The sequence below is a fragment of the Lytechinus pictus genome, unplaced genomic scaffold, assembly GCF_037042905.1.
Source record: "Lytechinus pictus isolate F3 Inbred unplaced genomic scaffold, Lp3.0 scaffold_20, whole genome shotgun sequence".
Taxonomy (NCBI): Eukaryota; Metazoa; Echinodermata; class Echinoidea; order Temnopleuroida; family Toxopneustidae; genus Lytechinus; species Lytechinus pictus.
Genome location: NW_026974141.1, coordinates 8,825,177 through 8,844,636, shown reverse-complemented (window position 1 = coordinate 8,844,636; position 19,460 = coordinate 8,825,177). Strand labels below are relative to the sequence as shown.

General features: G+C 35.8%; 1 protein-coding gene across 1 annotated transcript in view; it reads right to left on the bottom strand.

Moving 5' to 3' along the window:
- LOC129282835 (anoctamin-4-like) overlaps nt 1–19,460 on the bottom strand; it is a 48,462-nt gene that overhangs the window by 21,485 nt on the left and 7,517 nt on the right. Inside the window, exons 5-16 of the mRNA XM_064115167.1 lie at nt 17,873–18,009; nt 15,814–15,868; nt 14,978–15,032; nt 14,312–14,424; nt 13,368–13,412; nt 9,485–9,549; nt 8,513–8,647; nt 7,706–7,802; nt 6,920–6,980; nt 6,200–6,282; nt 5,162–5,224; nt 1,333–1,407 (exon numbers count right to left, since the gene is read on the bottom strand). Of these exons, the coding sequence (XP_063971237.1) occupies nt 1,333–1,407; nt 5,162–5,224; nt 6,200–6,282; nt 6,920–6,980; nt 7,706–7,802; nt 8,513–8,647; nt 9,485–9,549; nt 13,368–13,412; nt 14,312–14,424; nt 14,978–15,032; nt 15,814–15,868; nt 17,873–18,009 (984 nt within the window). The remainder of the gene's footprint in view (nt 1–1,332; nt 1,408–5,161; nt 5,225–6,199; nt 6,283–6,919; nt 6,981–7,705; nt 7,803–8,512; nt 8,648–9,484; nt 9,550–13,367; nt 13,413–14,311; nt 14,425–14,977; nt 15,033–15,813; nt 15,869–17,872; nt 18,010–19,460) is intronic.

Sequence of the window (19,460 nt, the reverse complement as noted above, 5' to 3'; positions counted from 1 at the left end):
GGTTAGTTGACCAGGTCGCACAAGGGTTAATAGAGGTCACGCCGTGGGGTCATCCATGGGCCAAAGGTCATCCAGAATCCAAAGTTTTAGTTGCCACATGCATGGGTGGTTTTTGTGAGGTGCATTATCAATGGCATGGATCACACACATTTGAGATTGAGGGTGTTAATGGAAGTCGCAATGCATGATGAATGAATGAATGAATGAATGACACAAATCCCAATTTGATATTAAATAAAACACAATTTTGAGTTTTATAATACAATTTTAATTAATCGAGTACAATTTCATTTACCAAATACAGTTTATACGCAGTTATTTAATTTGGATATTTGCATGTGTATGCGGAGTGAATATTGTAATAACATGAATCCCAATTTTCGTTTTAGTAAGAATGATTTTTAATGATTTTGAATTTTATGAATTTGCATATAAGTTTCCAATATACACATGTACATAAATTATTTTTTTAATGGCATAAAATTAATAATTGGAGGACGTACCAACAGATTTTATTTCAATATTAGCAAGAAATGCAGTTAGAAGATATTTTTATTTGTATCAGTTTAGCAATGTTCAAGGGGGGAATGAAATATATATAGAATTACATTTGTCCCGGCCCCGATTAACAATTATCAATATTGTTAAGGAGTATGATCAGACATAAATGATCAAATACGATTTTGACAGAACCACACGAGACAGAGTGTAATGTCACATAGTGAGTGAATTTTGGAAAGAAGGGAGAAAGAATAAAAAAGATCAAATTAAAAATTAGTGCAAAAGACACCAAGTGACTGATCCCAAAACAGACCAATTTACATAGAGGACTGAACAAAATCAAACTGATTCATCAAATTCACTGTGGACGAGGAAAGAATAGTGGAAAAATAGCAGAATCAGGATAAATAAACATGCATGATAGGTCAAAAAGAAAATTATAAGTGAGTGAAGAAACAAAAAGGTAAATAAAGGGGAAGAAATTGACAAGAATAGTTGGAAAAGATGCTGTCAGCCATCTATTGTTTGCAAGTGTTAAATGCGTGTACATACAAGAGATTGCAAGATAGAAAGTTACGTGATATATACACTTGAAGTCAAAACCCAATCCAATGTTAGATTATAGCAATCAGATAAGATGCAAACAAAGTAGTGTCAGAGTCACTCGAATAAAAGTAGATGAAGGTGAAATATGCAAGCATTTGCAAAGGTTAGTTGAGTAGAAGATACACTTTGAGGGTTCCAGGCGACACAACTGAACATAAAACAGGGTTTGTAAGGTAGAAGGATTTGCCGTGTGCTGTCGGGAAGCACCGGTTCGTAATCTCTCACCATAAACGCAATTGTAGTGATGGACGTCATAAAGCGTGGGAAGCGACGGTAGAACTTCATGTACGGCTCTGGGAGCTACACAGAATTATCAGATGCACAACAATGGAGAAATACATGCACAAAAGTTATGTATGATATGAACATGATGCCATCTAGTAATGCAATGATACAATCATCGCATTGGGATAGCAACTACATTTGGCATTTCGGGGGTTTCTTTGTTATTGTTTTTCATGTTGAATTCTTGTTGAATTCTTGTCAAGTCTCACCATGAAGAAAATGGATGCAACCGATGCCGAGAATCTTGGGAACTTTTTCGAGAACTTCATGTAAGGCTCGGTGAGCTGAGGGCGCCATAAATCAATTCACACGTCATGCGGTCAAACAGCGTATGTTAAGAAACAAAGGTGACATGATCAAGAAAACGTGAGCATGAACCATGAATGCACATAACAAATAACAAATCACAATCTATGAATATTCATGAGTATCGTGTTTGGTTGTCCACCATTTGGTGGCAGCGGTGGGATACAAGATGAATATCACAAATAAATTGAATATTCATGAGCATCATGTATGGCTGTTCACATTTTGGTGGCAGCGGTGGGATACATCATGAATATTCTCAAACGAATCAATGAATATTCATGTATCCAAAAACACACATTGAAATGTACATTGGACATATGCAATGTAACAAGAAAACAATTTAACCACAGGACATAATGTGATATAGACATAATGAATATTCATGATCCTGCCAACATATATTCGGAGATAATCCAATCACCAGGTAGATATTTGCTTTCAAGTGAACCTGATATAAAATGCATATGTTTTAAATCATCAACACCAATAATGTGCATTTCAGTCAGGATGCCTGCAAACAAAGAAATGTTGATTATTCATGCCTAGATGAGAATCCATTCTTCTTATCCAACACCAAAAAAAAAATCAAGCAATTTATGATAAAGATATTATTTTTTACCCATTCATAATATGACCCAAAAATGTCTCAATTGGGCCTAGTTTCATAGAGATCTTCAAAACTTTGCCATTATGATTCAGCAGCCAATAAAAATTAGGCATTTCATTTAACAGGTAAATTTGCCTTTGAATCTTTTGGGACAACAGAAACCTGTTTGACTCATGAGAAATTTGATTTAATAGAAAAGGTACATGACAATTTTTTTTGCAAAATCGTATAAAATTTAGTGAATATTCAACTTATGGAAGGTCTACTCATTCAAGTCGTACCATTGGACAAGCTACAATAGCAAGTCTTTATGAAACATTGCATAGTTGTTCCTGTCGGAATGGATGGCTGCTTGGCTTGGGTCTATATTCAAATGTGGAAAATCCAAAGACTCCCGCTCTACCGGAATGCATTTTAATTTGGACAATAATTTACATTAAAAAAGAAAACTGAAATAGCAAGCCTGGGAACTGTTTCATGGAAGAAATAGTGTTTTTCAAATACACATTTGCTCTGAGCCAATCAGATGCAAGGATTTTGGTAGCTTATAACGTAGTGAGTGAAATTCACTGTTTCATGAAATGCTCCCCAGGTTTTAAGAATACTTGAAAGGTGTGTGGTCACGATCCACGAGCCAGTGACGACAATGCATCAACCTGAGAAGCATCAAGCAAATAATATTAGTTCACATCAAGAAATGTTACAAAGTGGAGACATTTTCACGGTCCTTTCTGAAATCTCCTCACCAGGAAAACGACAGACAGCACCGAGGCCCAGACACGGGGGAACCTCTTTCTCGGTTTGATGTACGACTCGTGATTCTACAAGATTCGGGTGGAAAAGGGGATATTTAATGGTGACCGATTGTACAATAGTGCACAAGAAGCAAATGAAAATGAGTTGGCTTGGAAATGAACTTGTTCAATCAGCAATCATTAATTGGCAATTGGTATTCCATACTTAGACTCATTCATGGGGTCAGTTTCATAAAACTTGTTATAATAACACAATCACAGATATACGTGTAAGACACTGAAATCCTTCAATCTGATTGGCTGATAGTAGATTTGTTACAGAATTCGAACATTTGTTATTATAACAAGTCTTTATGAAACGGGACCGTGAGTAGAAGTTCCTTTGTCCAACCTCTTACAATCTGAAAAAGAGAACAAACTTTTAACAGCAAACATGGAGAGACACACAAAAGAACAAGATGACAGGACAGGAGATCCATAATTTCAAAGTTGTTTCTGGTTCCCATCTCTTCGGCTTCCAAACAAGGGTTTTTTGGCACCTCTGCATACAGGGAGTGGAGAAGAACTGGTCAGTATAAAAGAAGACGATCAAGATGATGATTGTTGCATTATATTTCTTTTGGGGGGGAAAACGTGCATGGCATCAATAGCAGAGGCAATATCAAACCTGCCTCAGACTGTGTGATTGGTTGCGACTGGATTTCTTATTTTTAAAGAAATCAGGATGTTGCCTACAATAATTACAAGGAAAATTCTTTTCTTTTGAATTGATATCCTGAATGAAAAGGAATACCAAGATTGCAGGTGGCCCATTTATTTCTAGACAATGGCAAAATGGGACAAAGTCACAGTGAGGTCACACCAATCACAGCTGGGGCCCTTCTTACAAAGAGTTGCCACTGACCCAATCAACCACAACTATGGAAAGCCAGCAACATCAACATCTAATAGATATGTTTGTTCAAGAATATTTTGTAGAAATGATGTATGTTCATACGTTTACTGCTTTCCTTGACAATTCAGTATGCTTCTCTTTGTTTTCAAAGGACATTGAGCAAATTTCCTACAGAAAAAATTATGCCATTGATGGATTTCCATATACTTGAGATTGATTGGATCAATCATAAGTCTTTGTAAGACAGGGCCCTGGTCAACTGGGATTCAGTTTGGCCCCTCCTATGACTTAAAAGCTAAAAATTGAAAAATTTAAGTTTGGAAGATAATTTTGGAACACGGTCAGATACACCTAAAAATTTGAAACTCCATATCCCATCTTTTTGCGATTTATATGAATATCCAGTTGCAACAATCAATCAGTCAGTGTGAGGAAGGCTTTACAGCATTATCAAACAGGAGGCATCAATGAACACACTAGATGTTTATTATAAATGGAAAAAATCTCAGAAATATAAAGTGAAAGAACATCAAAATGATCTGGAAACAAGCACTACAAAGAAAAACCACTGTTTGAATGAACCCTGTTCCACAAAACATGTTTCCATAACAGTAATTAGATGTTCGATGACAACCTTGCTCTCAGGAAATCATGGACAAGGATTTTTTTTATCTTAAAGCAGTGTATTTTAAAATGTCATTGATAACAACTTCAATGGAACAGAGCCCATGCATTGTCATAAATAATTGATATAAACTCAAACATCTGGCAGAGTAATATGAATAATCAAATTCACATCAAAGGTTGCATATTCAAAATTACTTCCCTAAATATGGCACTATCAATATCTGTTTTGCAGAATTTACTTCCAATATAAATTATGAAAGGAATCTTCAATTTTCATTAATATCTTTTTATTCATTTAAGTGAAGTAAATCATTATTTTTTTTTATTCTCCAAAAATAAAAGTTTGGTCATAACTTATTCATGCCAAAATGAATTGTACTTCTTTATATAATTTCATATATCATGAATATAAAGTAATTTGTTTGGGACAATAATTTTTAAGACTCTTTTTGGAACAGGTGTCTGTTGAGAAAGTGGACATCTGAAGTATTCTATTTTTCACATTGTTTGTTAACATATTACTGCGAGATCAAACTGTTAAGAAAATAGGAGGAAAACATGATTTGAATAACTTACGTTGGTGATGGGACTGACTCTTCGGTCTGGTGCCTTGGCCTCAAACTCAGGACGAATGTTCTCCTAAAAAGAGGGAAAATATTCTTGTAGCATATTTTTTTGGTTTCAAATTATTATGAAAATTAAAAGAAATTCTGGCATTGATTTAATGGCAAACATCTTATGGGGCATTGCAAGAAACTTGCACTCATTGCCAAATCAAGCATACGTTCCAAAATCAACTGTAAGCCCTACATGTAATAGTAATTTTACATAAAAATTAGTTGATTATGTTCTATTCCACCACAACTTTCAAAGGGTAACTTTATTTGCGACAATCCAGTAAATTTTTCTGATACACGATGTTCTGTTCCACACGTTTTTTTTTTTAATACGCCACTGGTAAGATAGAAACTAACTTTCAATAAAAACTTAAATAAGAAAAGAAACAAATTGTGGAGCATTGTGGCCCAGTGGATTAGTCTCTGGACTTTGAAACAGAGGGTCCTGGGTTCAAATCCCAGCCATGGCATAGTTTCCTTCAGCAAGAAATTTATCCACATTGTGCTCCACTCAACGCAGGTGAGGTGAATGGGTACCTGGCAGGAATTTATTCCTTGAAATGCCGAGCGCTGGAAAGGCTGCTTGAACTACAGCCGGGGTAATAATATCCAAGTCCTTTGGAAGCGCATAGAGACGTTATTCATAATGTGTTATGCGCTATACAGGAACTGACTATTATTATTATTATTAATATCAGTGGCGGACCGTGACCCGGAGAGACAAATGATTGGAAGGGCACTGTATTGTTTGTGAACAATGCTGTGCCCCTCCAATGCTTTGTCTCCTCCGGGTCACGGTCCGCCACTGATTAATATTATGAACTTTCATCACTTTGACTTTAAAAACTAGCTTCCTATGACATACAAGATATAATAAATTCATCAATCAAACATAAATTGAAGTCTATAGTAAACCATGTACAAAAGGTTATGATCAATTGTAAATATCAAGTATATCTATTTTATGTAACACCCGCTGGTTCTGATTATAGCATACCTCCTGTTCTTCAAAGCCAAACAAGTCCCAGTCATAGTCAATCGTGTTCTGTCTTCTTTTCCAGAATTCACAGAACATGGTGGCTGCAAAAACAAAAAAATAAGTTAACAAACAAGAAAAGAAAAATATTAAATTCCTGATCAATCAAACAGCTTTATAACAAAATTGATTTCTATATCAAAATTCAAGATGTTCGCTAACTCACATTTACACTTGCATTGTAGAGTTCATCATGAATTTTGTTTGACACAATTATCAAGCAAATCATTTAACACTCTAAATTGGCAGAGTAATGGAAATAATAAGATATTAAACTAATAAAATATAAATCGGCACCATTTTCTTCTATTCATCCACTCATGTCAGATCCATATTCTATTTTTAAGGTATGACAATGGATATAATGAATACAAACCTAACAACTGCTGCCAATTTGAGGACCAAAAACAGATTAATTTTATCATATTACACACTCTAAATTGGCAATGCAATGGAAACAACAAAATCACTAATAACATGCAAATTGGCAATGTAATGGAAACAAAATCACTAATAAAATGGGTTTTTTTTAAGCTTTTGATCAAGTCATATCAACATTCTATTTTTCAAAGTATGAAAATGTAATGAAAATCAACAATTGTTGCCAATTTGTGGATCAAAAGCAGATTAAGTTTGAAACCTTATGAAAGCTGTGTGTCTCTATGAGTTCAATATACTCACCCCAGAGGGACATGAAACAAGCAAAGAAGACCGTCGCTTCATTATCAAACAGGTACGTCAGCTGTGAAGAGAGATTTGACGGAAAAAATGTATGAAATTCTAATGATTCCACAATTGATAATAATAACAGCACAGTAGCATTCATACATGTAGGCTTGTATTCAGAACTTGGGTTTAATTGAAACTCTGGTCTAGACTTTGGTTCAACTACATTGTATGGACAGCCAATTGTGACAAAAGTCTCTTTTAGGGTAGAGGTTGAAATGATCAGCGTGTTTAACTAGCAAACTGAAGAGCTAAGAGGAAGGGAAGGGCAGCACATCTGTCTCAGCACCAACTTTCCTTCATCTGTACAAATTGCTCTAGAGATTGCCACTCTATGGGACTGTACTGTACAACCACTCTAGGAAATGCATTACCTAGCGCTTAATCATCATATTTCGAGACTCACGGATGCAGATGATAATGTATATATGGGCCCAAATGCTGAAGTCAGGTTTAACTTGGCCATGGTCTAACTCTGAGCTAAAAACATGGAAATCCGAAATGTACAAAATCTTATTAAAATCGTATGCTTCCAATAACTTCAGTGTTCTCTTTCAAAGCTTTTTTGGTGAAGAGAACTATTTCATTCATCATTCACAAACAGTTATGAAGGAAGAGAGCACTGAATCGAATGTGCTGTCAATTTATATCTTTCTCGTTTGAGATTAAAAACAATTGGCTATCCATAGTTACACCACAACCTTCAGAATATGGGCAATGGAACAACAATCTCTCACTCACCTTAGAGTAGAAACAACTGTCCGATAACGTCCAGTACGGACATCTCTTATCACACAGCGGACACATGATGATGTCAGTGCCTTCACAGATCTCGTTCCTAGTATAGCAAAAATAGAAACAGATAATAATCCACATCGTGATGCACTCAACCCAGATGAGGTAAATGGGTATCTGGCAAGAGTTGGTTCCTTGCAATGTTTGTGCGTTGTAAAAAACTTGCCAAGCTAAAGCCGGGGTAATAACATTGTAGTACCTTTGGAAGTGGACTGGTACATGATAATCGCTATACAAGAACTGGGTAATATTATTATATTAAACCAGATAAATAGAACAAAACAACATTATTGAAAAGACCAAAAAAGAGGCAAGTATAAGATTGAGATGAAGAGGAAAGGAGAGGAGGAAGAGGATGGAGATTGGGATTGAAGCATAAGAAAATGAAGCATAAGAAAAAGAAGAGGAAGGAAAGAAAAGATGGAGGGGAGAGGAGAAAATGAGGAGGAGAATAACAACAAGGAGGAGAAGAAGAAGACAAAGAAGAAGAAGAGGAAGAAGAGGAAGAAGAAGAAGAAGAGGGAGAAGAAGAGGAAGAGGAAGAAGAAGAAGAGGAAGAAGAAGAAGAGGAAGAAGAAGAAGAAGAGGAAGAGGAAGAGGAAGAGGAAGAAGAAGAAGAAGAGGAAGAGGAAGAGGAAGAAGTAGAAGAAGATCAAGAAGAGGAACAAGAGCAACAAAAACAGCAACAAAGCAAAAGAAAGAAAGAAAAAGCGAACTGGACAACATCCCAAAGGAAAAGATGAAAGTACTTACACCACTGTACTGCTCGGTAGGGAGATACATCCATAGAGGAATACAATCAGACCAACAAATCCAGCCCATGTCAACATCTCGGTGTAGAAACCCAACCAACAGAAGTAGATACCAATCTTCTCTCCAAAGTACCGCCTGTAATCATAAAGAGTATTAAAAAAGAGTATAATTATAATGTTCATTAATGTGAGAAGAATGCGTATCAGTGCACTAATCTCAAACTCAATTGCGCTCGGTAATGGTGAAAGACTTCATAATCCAGTCAATGGCCAAAAAGAAGAGAAAGGGTGAAAGGAGACACCCTTGTCTAACTCCTGTTTTCACAGTGAATGCACCTGTCAACTGCCCTCCATGAATTACCCTCCATGGTTTATAAAACAATTTATTTGCAGCCAGAGGCTGAATTGCAGAATGTTTTATAAGACAAGAACAAGAATATAATAATATAGAATAAACTCAAACTCAATAATAATAATAATAACAGCATATTTACCCAGGGTAGCCACTTCATTTACGAAAACTGTTCTCCCTGCGGGCCCTGCTATTATTACATAGGCCTATATATTACACGATAATAAATTACATAATTTCACAATGCTTAATAAATTGAAATGGTAGAGCAAATAAATTCTCATATAATTTGTTTCATCTCCCATAAACATTTATCTTTTTCAGGTTAAAATCGTAAGAACCTGTCTATAGCAGCCACCTACTCAAAAAGGTCACAATTGTTCACCTTAATAGGTGGTCATTAAAAACAAGTGTCATTGCGCATGTGTATGTGTATATAAAAAAATGTCTATAGCAGCCACCTCCCTTTATAAAGGTGGTCCCTTCAGACCAGTTTCCATGTGTATATACATGTATGTGTATAAGAACCGATCTATAGGAGCCATCCACCAGTAAGTACCACATTTTTTTCTAGGTGGTCACTATAGACAGGTTTCTCTGTTTTATTGCATGTTGACAAACCTGATAAGATCCAAAGGTTGCTTCTTGTACCATCTTCCTGGCCTTGCCCATTCTTCGTACAGCAGCTAGGAAAAAAATCATTAAAAACATAGCATTATCAAAACATCAGCCAACTTTATAAGCTCCATCCATCTAGTGGGTCCTGTACACTCTTACATCTACACATACAGTTGTGCTAAAAAGTTAGTGAACCCCACCGCAACATGCACTCCTTCATGCTGAGTGTTGAATTATAGACAACACTACAATGTTCTGCAGGTCTGGAGAAACAAACTTTATTGAATCAAATGCATTATTTTATCACCTGACTTCACAATTCAATATCTACATTAAAACATTGCAGAACTTGAATACTTCTTTTTCTGATGGGGTTCACTAACTTTCGGGCACCACTATACATTTAACTCTAAGGTTGGAAACCTGGGGACCGTTTCATGAAGTTGTCAGCACTGACAACTTGTCTTTCTCTGACAGTTACCATGGTAACAGTCAGAGGTTAGTACCTCTCAGCCAATCAAAACCAAGGATTTTACTGAAATTGTCAGCTCTGACAATTTAGTCAGCGCTGACAACTTTCATGAAACACCCCTCAGGTAAGTGTTTAATAGAGCTGTTCGTACATTACGTAACAAGCGACTTTACTGGTGATCCTTTCTTAGGAACTAAATCACCACCTATGCAAATCTGGTGTATATCATTTACAACAAGAATAGGGTACAGAGTCATTTATAAAGTTGCTCATAGCTTTAATACAAACAGCTTTATGAAACACAATTTTCACTTTCACAAAAATGTTAGTATGTACACATGTACACTACATTCAATACCATAGTTTCATTCATTTTTTATTGCATTTATGTACAACAGAACATGTGTTTCTGTAAAGATTGCCAGTTACGACTCTTGCTTGTAGCTCTTCAGAGGTTGCTATTGGTGCATGATGTACTTCTACATGTACATGTACATGATACTCAAAGTTGATAGCGACAAGAAGGATCCTAATATGATACGATACGTTATGCACGGTCTTTATTTCATAATGCCAACTGTCAAAAGAGATACATGTAGTTATAATTTTTATAAAGGAAGAAATAGAAGTTTGTTCAGAGCCTCATCATCAACTCATTCAAAGCGAATGCAGTTTGGGCAGCCATTGGCATGCTGTTGCTAATCAAGACAATGAAAGAGAAGATCCGGAAGGTCGTGGAACATGCGGCGTAGTATAGAAAGAGGATACTGAGTGTTTGTACTTGAGGCTTTATAGCGATGTATCAATGTGTTATCATTTGCTTTTGGGACCGACTATAAAATTCACCATTCGAAAGACACCATAAGGGCGCGAACGGTCGAACCTCAAACACTATCAATTCGTAAACTGAAAATCTCTCTCTAGTGATCTGTTTGTTCAACTACTTCTACTTTTACTCCTATGCTACGACTACTACTGTTACTGCTACTAGCTAGTACTACATGTACTACTGACACTATTACATGCACTTCTACTACTAAGTACCACTACTTCTACTACTACTACTACGCTGTAAATGTACTACTACTACTACTACTACTACTTCTACTACTACTACGCTGTAAATGTACTACTACTACTAATATTACTACTACTACTTCTACTACTACTACTATGCTGTAAATGTACTACTACTACTACTATTACTACTACTACTACTACATCTACTACCATGCATGCTGGTGTTTAGGGGAAATGTGTGTTCTAGCATAATCATAATAGAGATTTTAATAGTTGCTCATCATCAATGAGTTGCTGAATGCATGGTGCTTACACATCCTGAATGAACAGGAATGGTTGATGAATGCTTAAGTTGTGAAAGGTGTTCCGACATTGTACAACATACTCACAATGCTTCCATTAGAGAAAGGATTATTCAGCCATGATATGAGCATTTATGCTTGCAATTTCCAAAAATGCACAAAACTCTCTTATCTCATAATGGTAGTTGAGAAGACGATTGTTATCATATGAGTTAATACAATGTATGATTAACCATATACATGTATGCTGTAGAGATGCCAACTTCTGGACATAAGATAGGGAGTGACGTCAAATTATGTGTTCATAGCACCCGACCCTTTTGGCCAGGTCAAGCTCTGGATTGCTAGATACGCTGTGGTGCAATCTGAGCTGTATGTTTAAGAACTATGTATTACATAAATATTGCGGATATGTACTACATTACATATCATTTTTTTAATGATTTTTAGAGGATTTTTATGTCATTTTCTATTATTTACACACAGTAAATTGAGTCCCTTTCACAGAATAATGGTGTTTTCAAAAATAAAACATGCACTATGAAAATACTGAATATCGTGACACAATTTCGGATTTATGATTTAATCCAGGAATTTAAGTATTCTAGCATTATCTATATTTTTTTACTATGCATTCATTTGACTATTTTTCTTGTGTGGAATTACCCAAATCCAGCCCTAGAGGGAAACCTACACTGTAATGAATTAAACATAAATTAAATAAATTTTCTGAAAATCAAATTAATTTCTATGCCGATGACACACCCAAATGTTCTAAATACAGATATCCAAATCAAACCTGAATATTTCACCAACAAATGTCCCTAATTAAAATCCTTTCTGTGTATTATCAGATATATTTTGTTAATAGCATGCAATAGTTTGGATTACAAAGCGGGAAAAAAAAAGAAAATCATAAAATCATAAAATGATATGGAAGATATAATCCCATTTATCAAAGGGTCCTCTTTCAACCGGGTCGACTTGTTAAATTTCTCCGGCTGTATTTGAAGTTTGGATGAACTTGTTCTGACTGTAAACTTTATTGTAGTATAATGACCAATGTGTTGTTTTCTTCAAATTTATAGAAAAAATGAAGATATGTACAAACCACACAAGGTTCACATTATCATAGAAAATGGCATTCATATGTTTCCTTTTTATATTATTGTATATGATATTCACTCAACCCATAAAGTTTATTTGACTGGCAGAGTGTTTAATGTAATGAAATGGTTTTTTAAAATCTCCAAATTTAGATAGGCATTTCATAATACACTAGCTATCAAAAACCAGTGATCTATGGCCTTATTACAATTCTAATCACAAAATAAACTGAAGAGAGCTTTAAAAAAAATATCAAGTATGAACATAAATGTGAATCGTGACTTCAAAACCAACAATAAGTCGCCAGCGAAGAGTCTCTGAAAATGGCCAACACAGTAAATTTGTCTTCAAAAGTGAAAATTAGCCTACTTGAAAGAATAATTCTTGTCCTTAAAAATGTCCAAATTTGTAAAGTTGTAAAGTTATATGTAAAAGCTCCTTTAAATTCTTTACTTTGGACTTCTTAGAAGCTTGACAGAGATTGTAAAGTATGCACATCTTGTGCTTGGGTGAACTCAAAATTTCAAACCTTATTTATATTCTTCAAAACTTTCACTGAATTTCACTCCATCACATACTTGTGAGGATTGCCGTTGATCAATTTTGTATCAAAGTACGACGGTGTGCTTTTTCAAGCTTGATAAAATATCAGAATTCATTTCTTTTCTTTTTTTTGCCTCCGACGAAGATTCTGCTAGGATCGAAAGCTTAGGCCCCTTTTGACTTTCTAATTTACTCCATTGGCTCTCTTTTATTAGATAAGCAGTTTTCAGCAGCTTCTTTTTGCCATATAATTCATTTTGGACAACTTATTGTTGGTTTTGGGGTGGCAGGTCGGGAATGGTCGTTAAATGAAACTATTAACAAGAAAATCATAATTGTAGTTGAGTCAGTTGAGTTTTTAGAGTGTTCGTGTATTAAACCATGAGCATGTAGATCCACTGGCATTAATCCGTCCGCATGCATATAAAGGTCAAATACTTACATTTCTAAAATTGGGTCGAGCCCAAACTGGCAGCTGCTCATTTTGCTTTTTTTTTTAATGAAGGTATGAATTCGAGCCACAAAATAGATATTATTCAACACATTCAAAACAACATTCTACATCAAATGGAAAAGTAGAGCATTTGTGATGAATACATGAGGAAAATTGAACAGTTTAACACTGACAACTTTTATTTCTTTTACCTAGTATGAGTATGCATGTTCAGGGAAATAGAAAAGATGCAGTTGCTGTAAAAGAAGATATCGTATTTCGATTCCCTTGTCTCAAATGTCATTTTATAGCATTTTTAATTCTACACAATTTGATGTCTTTGCTCCGAAGAAAATAAGATCCAAAAACACCAGTCATGGTGAATTCGAGGGGAGGGGGGGGGGGGTATCTAATACATCCAAATAAATCAAATCTACCCTTGCCATTCCTTTCCATCTGTAATGCTGCTAAGGGGATGGGGGAGGGGAATGGGGTAGGGGAGGGGGGGGGGAAGGCAGGGGGTGCATTCTCAATCACATTCAAATGACATACTCAAGGGAATATGCCACATGGACACATCACGATCAGGGACCCGTAACACAAAGCTTTAATAGCAATGATCGTAGAACATTTTTCTACAATTGATTCCATTGACTGCAATGTACAATCGATCGAGTAAATCAAGCGTACAATTAATCGCTAACCATTGTGTTACGGGACCTAGATCTTTTAAGAACCTATTCACATTCCTTTTAATACCCATGACAAACATCATACAGATGTAAAAAATAAAATAAGAAAGCATCAACCATGATGATGGAGAGAAGAGGTTTGAGGATCACCATTTCAAGTTGAGACTTCAAAAACTTTCAGAACTTTTTCATTTGATGGATTTTTTTCTCACTTCTCTCTTTCTTCTCTTTTATGAAAATTTATTTTTCCCAGGTACTCACATGTCTATCGTTCAGTGCCCCATGGGTCAGTAAGGAATGCTCGCTCTTGTAGTTGCCCTCATGGAGTGGATAGGCAGCGTAGTAGGATCCGTTAGCGATCAAGTGGTCAATACCTACATAGAGAATGAATGGTCAAGTCTTGAACACATACACGGCATAGTAGGATCCATTAGCGATCAAGTGGTCAATACCTACATACAGAATGAATAGTCATGTTTTCTCTTTTTATCATATTCCATGTGTCATTACAACTCTTGAAGATTTAATAAAGAGAAACTGGAAATGTGTCTCCTAAAAGAAATATTTTAATGATAATAATAATATGCAACATTTATATGGCGCTTAATAAAATGTTTCTAAGTGCTGCATACTATTAGCCCGGCTTTACCATGGCTTTACCACTGTTATCCTGATCGGACACCCAAGCAGTCAAGGAATTTGTTCCTACCAGGTAACCATTACACCAGAGTGGAGAGTGGCAAATGTAGATAAACGCCTCGCCAAAGGATGTGAGTGCTGCGGTGGGATTTGAACTCTGGACCTTGTGGTTCAAAGTCTGAAGACTTATCCACTGTGCCACAACACCTCTACCACTTTACCTCTATTACATGGGTTAATAATGAGAGGGTTTTGCCGTGCCACTTCAAGAAGTACATCAATACTCACCAAACTTTGATGGGTCATTTGGATCGTAGCGCATCCTCTCTAAGATCTCATAAACCTGATGAAAACAAGAGAAAAAGAGAGAGAGAAAAAGAAGATATGTTCCATCAACATAAGTACCTTTTGTTCTAAGTATTTAAAGTTAATATGAACAAGCAATCGTGTAAGGCACTACCTCAATTCCTCAACTTCTCAATGTGGCCCGTTTCCCGACCCATTTAAAGCAGTGTAGTCTTATGACAGACCTGCCAATCTCTGGGAATGAAAAACTGTATTCTGTGATGAAAAAATGTATTTTCCAAAAACATTGAAACATGTGCATATCTCACCCTGGTTTTAATAAAATGATTAAAAAAGGTTACCTGAAATTACATAAATAATCCAATAACCATATTAATGTTTATGAAAGTTTTTTTTAAATAGAGACATATAGAGATGATTTTTCTCAATAAATAACGATTTTGTTTAAAAAAAAAAAAGGATAATTTTTTCCCCCTTATTTTTAATCGTATATTTTAAAGAAAAAACATACTGTCGTATTTTGGTTGCAAACACGTACTAAATATGCCAAAAAAATACTGGTTGGCAGCTCTGTTATGATATAGGCCCACTTGAATGATTAAAACTTATCAGCTACCACTGCTAGTCAATTCATCCCTACAACAATAAGTAGCCAAACAAGTGCTTTTCTCCTTGATTAAAAAAAACATTAAAATGGACAACATTCTAATTTCAAAGAAATTGTCAGGTTTGTTTGACTTTTGTCCTTTAATTCAGATCATCTTTTTGTTGGGGTGGGTTGAACTTTGCCTTTATGATATCAGACTTGGAAATCTTACCACTCTGTTGCGGATGTTGTTGGGAAAGAACGTTTCCCTGCTGTGCATGATAAATCTGTGAATTCAAACCAAAAGAAAAAGAGGCAAACCATTAATACTTTTAAAACAACATACTTACAGATCTATGTTGTCAGACTATATGAGGTTGAAAACATTGCCATATCTAAAACTCACCTTCTTCTGAGCTGCTCTCAGTTCTTTTGTTTTTTGGGGGAGGTCAAAGTTTTAAAATCATGGTTTTATCACCTCAGTGAAGATAAGTGTGACTACAACATTCAAATGTAAAAACTTGATGCGATAATAGATTTCATTATGTAATGACCAGGGGCCCCTGATTACAAGCTGTGCTTCTTTGGGGTCCCAAACCTGTCATTTGTTTTAGTTCTTTATAATGTAACCATTTATTTTGTTTGTACTTTGTTCTCCTTTGACTGGTTTGAATAAATTCAATTCAATTCAATATAAGTCAGCCATGTCATCTTCCAAGTCATACACCTACCCTTTCATGTAGGTAAGTGCGACATTCTACTTACATAAAAGTGTAATGCATACGTACATCTACAGTACATCTCTATATCAGCTTGACCTTTTAACATGTAAACAATGTAATACATAGTTTCATGTTTCATCTCCAGCTGCACTGCTATACATGTCCTCCACTACCATAAAATGTAGTCAACTCTTGACAAATTATAGCACCACCCCCCATCCCAAACAAAATTGAAATCTTCTTCAAAATCAAACATTCATGCACTGTGAGTATTCATCGACATTGAGAAAATGTAATGCACGCGTACATGTTTTGTTCGCACTATAATTTGCATCTAAATCAATATGAAGAAACGGAGCTGTTGACATTTGAAAGTCATGTTGAAAGCAAATGGAAGGGATATCAAAAAAATGTATGCAAACATGTTGAGTTGGTTGGATTTTTCAATGAGAGATCAGCCTCAAAACAAGCATCAATTTTGTACATACATGTAGTCAACACTACATGTACATGTACCAAGATTTCAAAACTTTCCTCCTATATTGTTTGGAAATTTTTAAACCGGGTGGGTGTTTCATAAAGCTGTTTGTAAAGTTACGCACAACTTTACGCACGACTGGAACATGTTCTTAGGTCATATATCAATTATACAGGGGTATCATTTAGCACAAGAAAGGATCACCAGCCGTGAGTAAAGTCATTTGTGTCGTGCGTAAAGTCATTTGTATCTTACGAACAGCTTTACATGTATGAAACACCCACCTGGGTTGCACATCCACTTTCAATATCGACACTCCCAACAGATTCTCGATGTTTACCTCCACTTTGATAAACCCCTATTAAAACCCAACCCCTTTCCCTTTCACTATCCCTGTATACCGAACTTATCAACCTCTTCCTCCGAACTTCCTTTTGCGTGTATCTCTCCCTCCATACATCCAAGCTTTTTCCCTTCACTTCCGAAGTAATTTCCCCCAATCCACCCCCTTACACATACATGTCACTCAAATCCCTTTGCTGCTAAAGAGTGTTTCATGGAGAAAATAGTCTGAGATTTTCACTGACTAATTTGCTCTAAGCCAATCGGATGCAAGGATTTCAGTAGCTTATAACAAAAGTCAGTGAAAATTACTTTTTTTTTATTCGTGAAATTATTCTTGTTTCATATATATACACTGCATGCTAAAAGAAATAATAAGCTATCTGTAGTATGCAATTCTCTTTTAGGGTTCAGTTTTATCACTCACATATGAGTCTTTATTTTCATGATCAAAAAGGATTTTGAATGGAGTTCAAAACTTGTATGCAGTTGCATACATCTTACCTCTTGCCCTCTTTAACCCTATCTAGTCCAGGATGGGGCTTTTTAGCATTGACCCCCCCCCCCTGGGTACCTGGATGAAACTTATTCCTTTAAATGCCACCGCGCTGTTAAAGGCTGCTGGGCTAAAGCCAGGGTAATAATATCCATGTCCTTTGGAAGAGCATAGGGACGTTATGACATAATGGGATATGCGCTATACAAGAACTGCGTTATTATTATTATTATAAATAAAACAAAGAACTCACTCATTTTCTCTGTCCCTGATGAATGGGGCAGTGAAGACATCTGGCTCTGGCTTGACATAATCATCACTCAGCTCAAAAGGAGTCCAGAGCTTGTCAATGCAGTTGAATACATTCACAGGTTCTTCCATGTTGTTTTCCTATGGAAATTAACAATGCAAAGTTTGTTGGATGTGTATAACAATGACTGAATTAATCTTGATCATCACTGTCAGTAAAATTGTAACCGTCAATTCTACCACCACCATCAACATCATTAAAGGTATTGTTTGACTTTGTGAGCAGCCGATTTAAAAAATTATCAAACCAAGATGAAACATGTGTACAAGTGCATGTATTAGAACTAATAAACCCTGAAAACAACCATTATTGAGAATTAAAAGCTAAAACTACAATGCAAACCCCGATTTTGTAAATAGGCGTCTTATAGACGCCTAAATAGTACACATAAGTGTATGGGATGAAATTAAGATGGTGTTTTCGGTCACTTTATATTTCAATTTTTGAAGCACTAAATAATTATTTTCGAATGCAATTTTTTCTGGGCTTCATTTTTGTAACATATCACAGACACAGGTGACGAGTGTGACCTTCTAGCTCAGATTTTTTAAAAGTCAAACCAATGTTAACCAATCGGATTACCGTCACCATCATCGTCGACTTTGCCACCATAACCATTATTATCATAATCATAACCACAATTAACATCATCCTCATCACCACCACCACCATCACCATCATCATCATTCTCATCACCACCACCAAAATTATCACCACTATCATCACCATCACTGTCACCATCATCACTATCATCCTCATCAATATTATCACCACCAACATCATTAACATCATCATCACCATCATCACCATCATCACTATCACCACCACCACCATCATCATCATCACTATCATCCTCATCAATATTATCACCACCATCATCGTCATCACAATCACCAGTACTACATTCAACATCATCATCAACATCATCATCACCATCAACATTATCACTACCATCATCAACATCATCATCACCATCAACATTATCACTACCATCATCATCATCATCATCACCATCAACATTATCACTACCATCATCATCATCATCATCTTCATCATCATCACCACCACCATCAACATTATCACCATTATCATCATCACTACAACAACCATTACTATCTTCACCATCATATCATCATCACCAATATATTTATCATCATCATCATCCTCCTCCTCCTCCTTTTCAACTTAATCATCACCATGATCATCATTATCATTACCATCAACATTATCACCACCATCATCACCACCACTATCACCATCACCACCACCACCACCATCATCATCATTATCACAATAACAATCATCATCATCATCACCATTATCATCATCATCCTCAAACACATCACCAACACCCATCCTCAACACATGACTACTATCATTGTCATCATTAATCATCTTCATCATACTCGGCTTTGTATCACTACATGTACGTATGCTATCCAATCAATGTGAAATCTTATCATCATCAATGCATGCATAACTAGGCCTATAGTGTTAACCGTGTTGTTTAACACTACACATGTAACTGTCA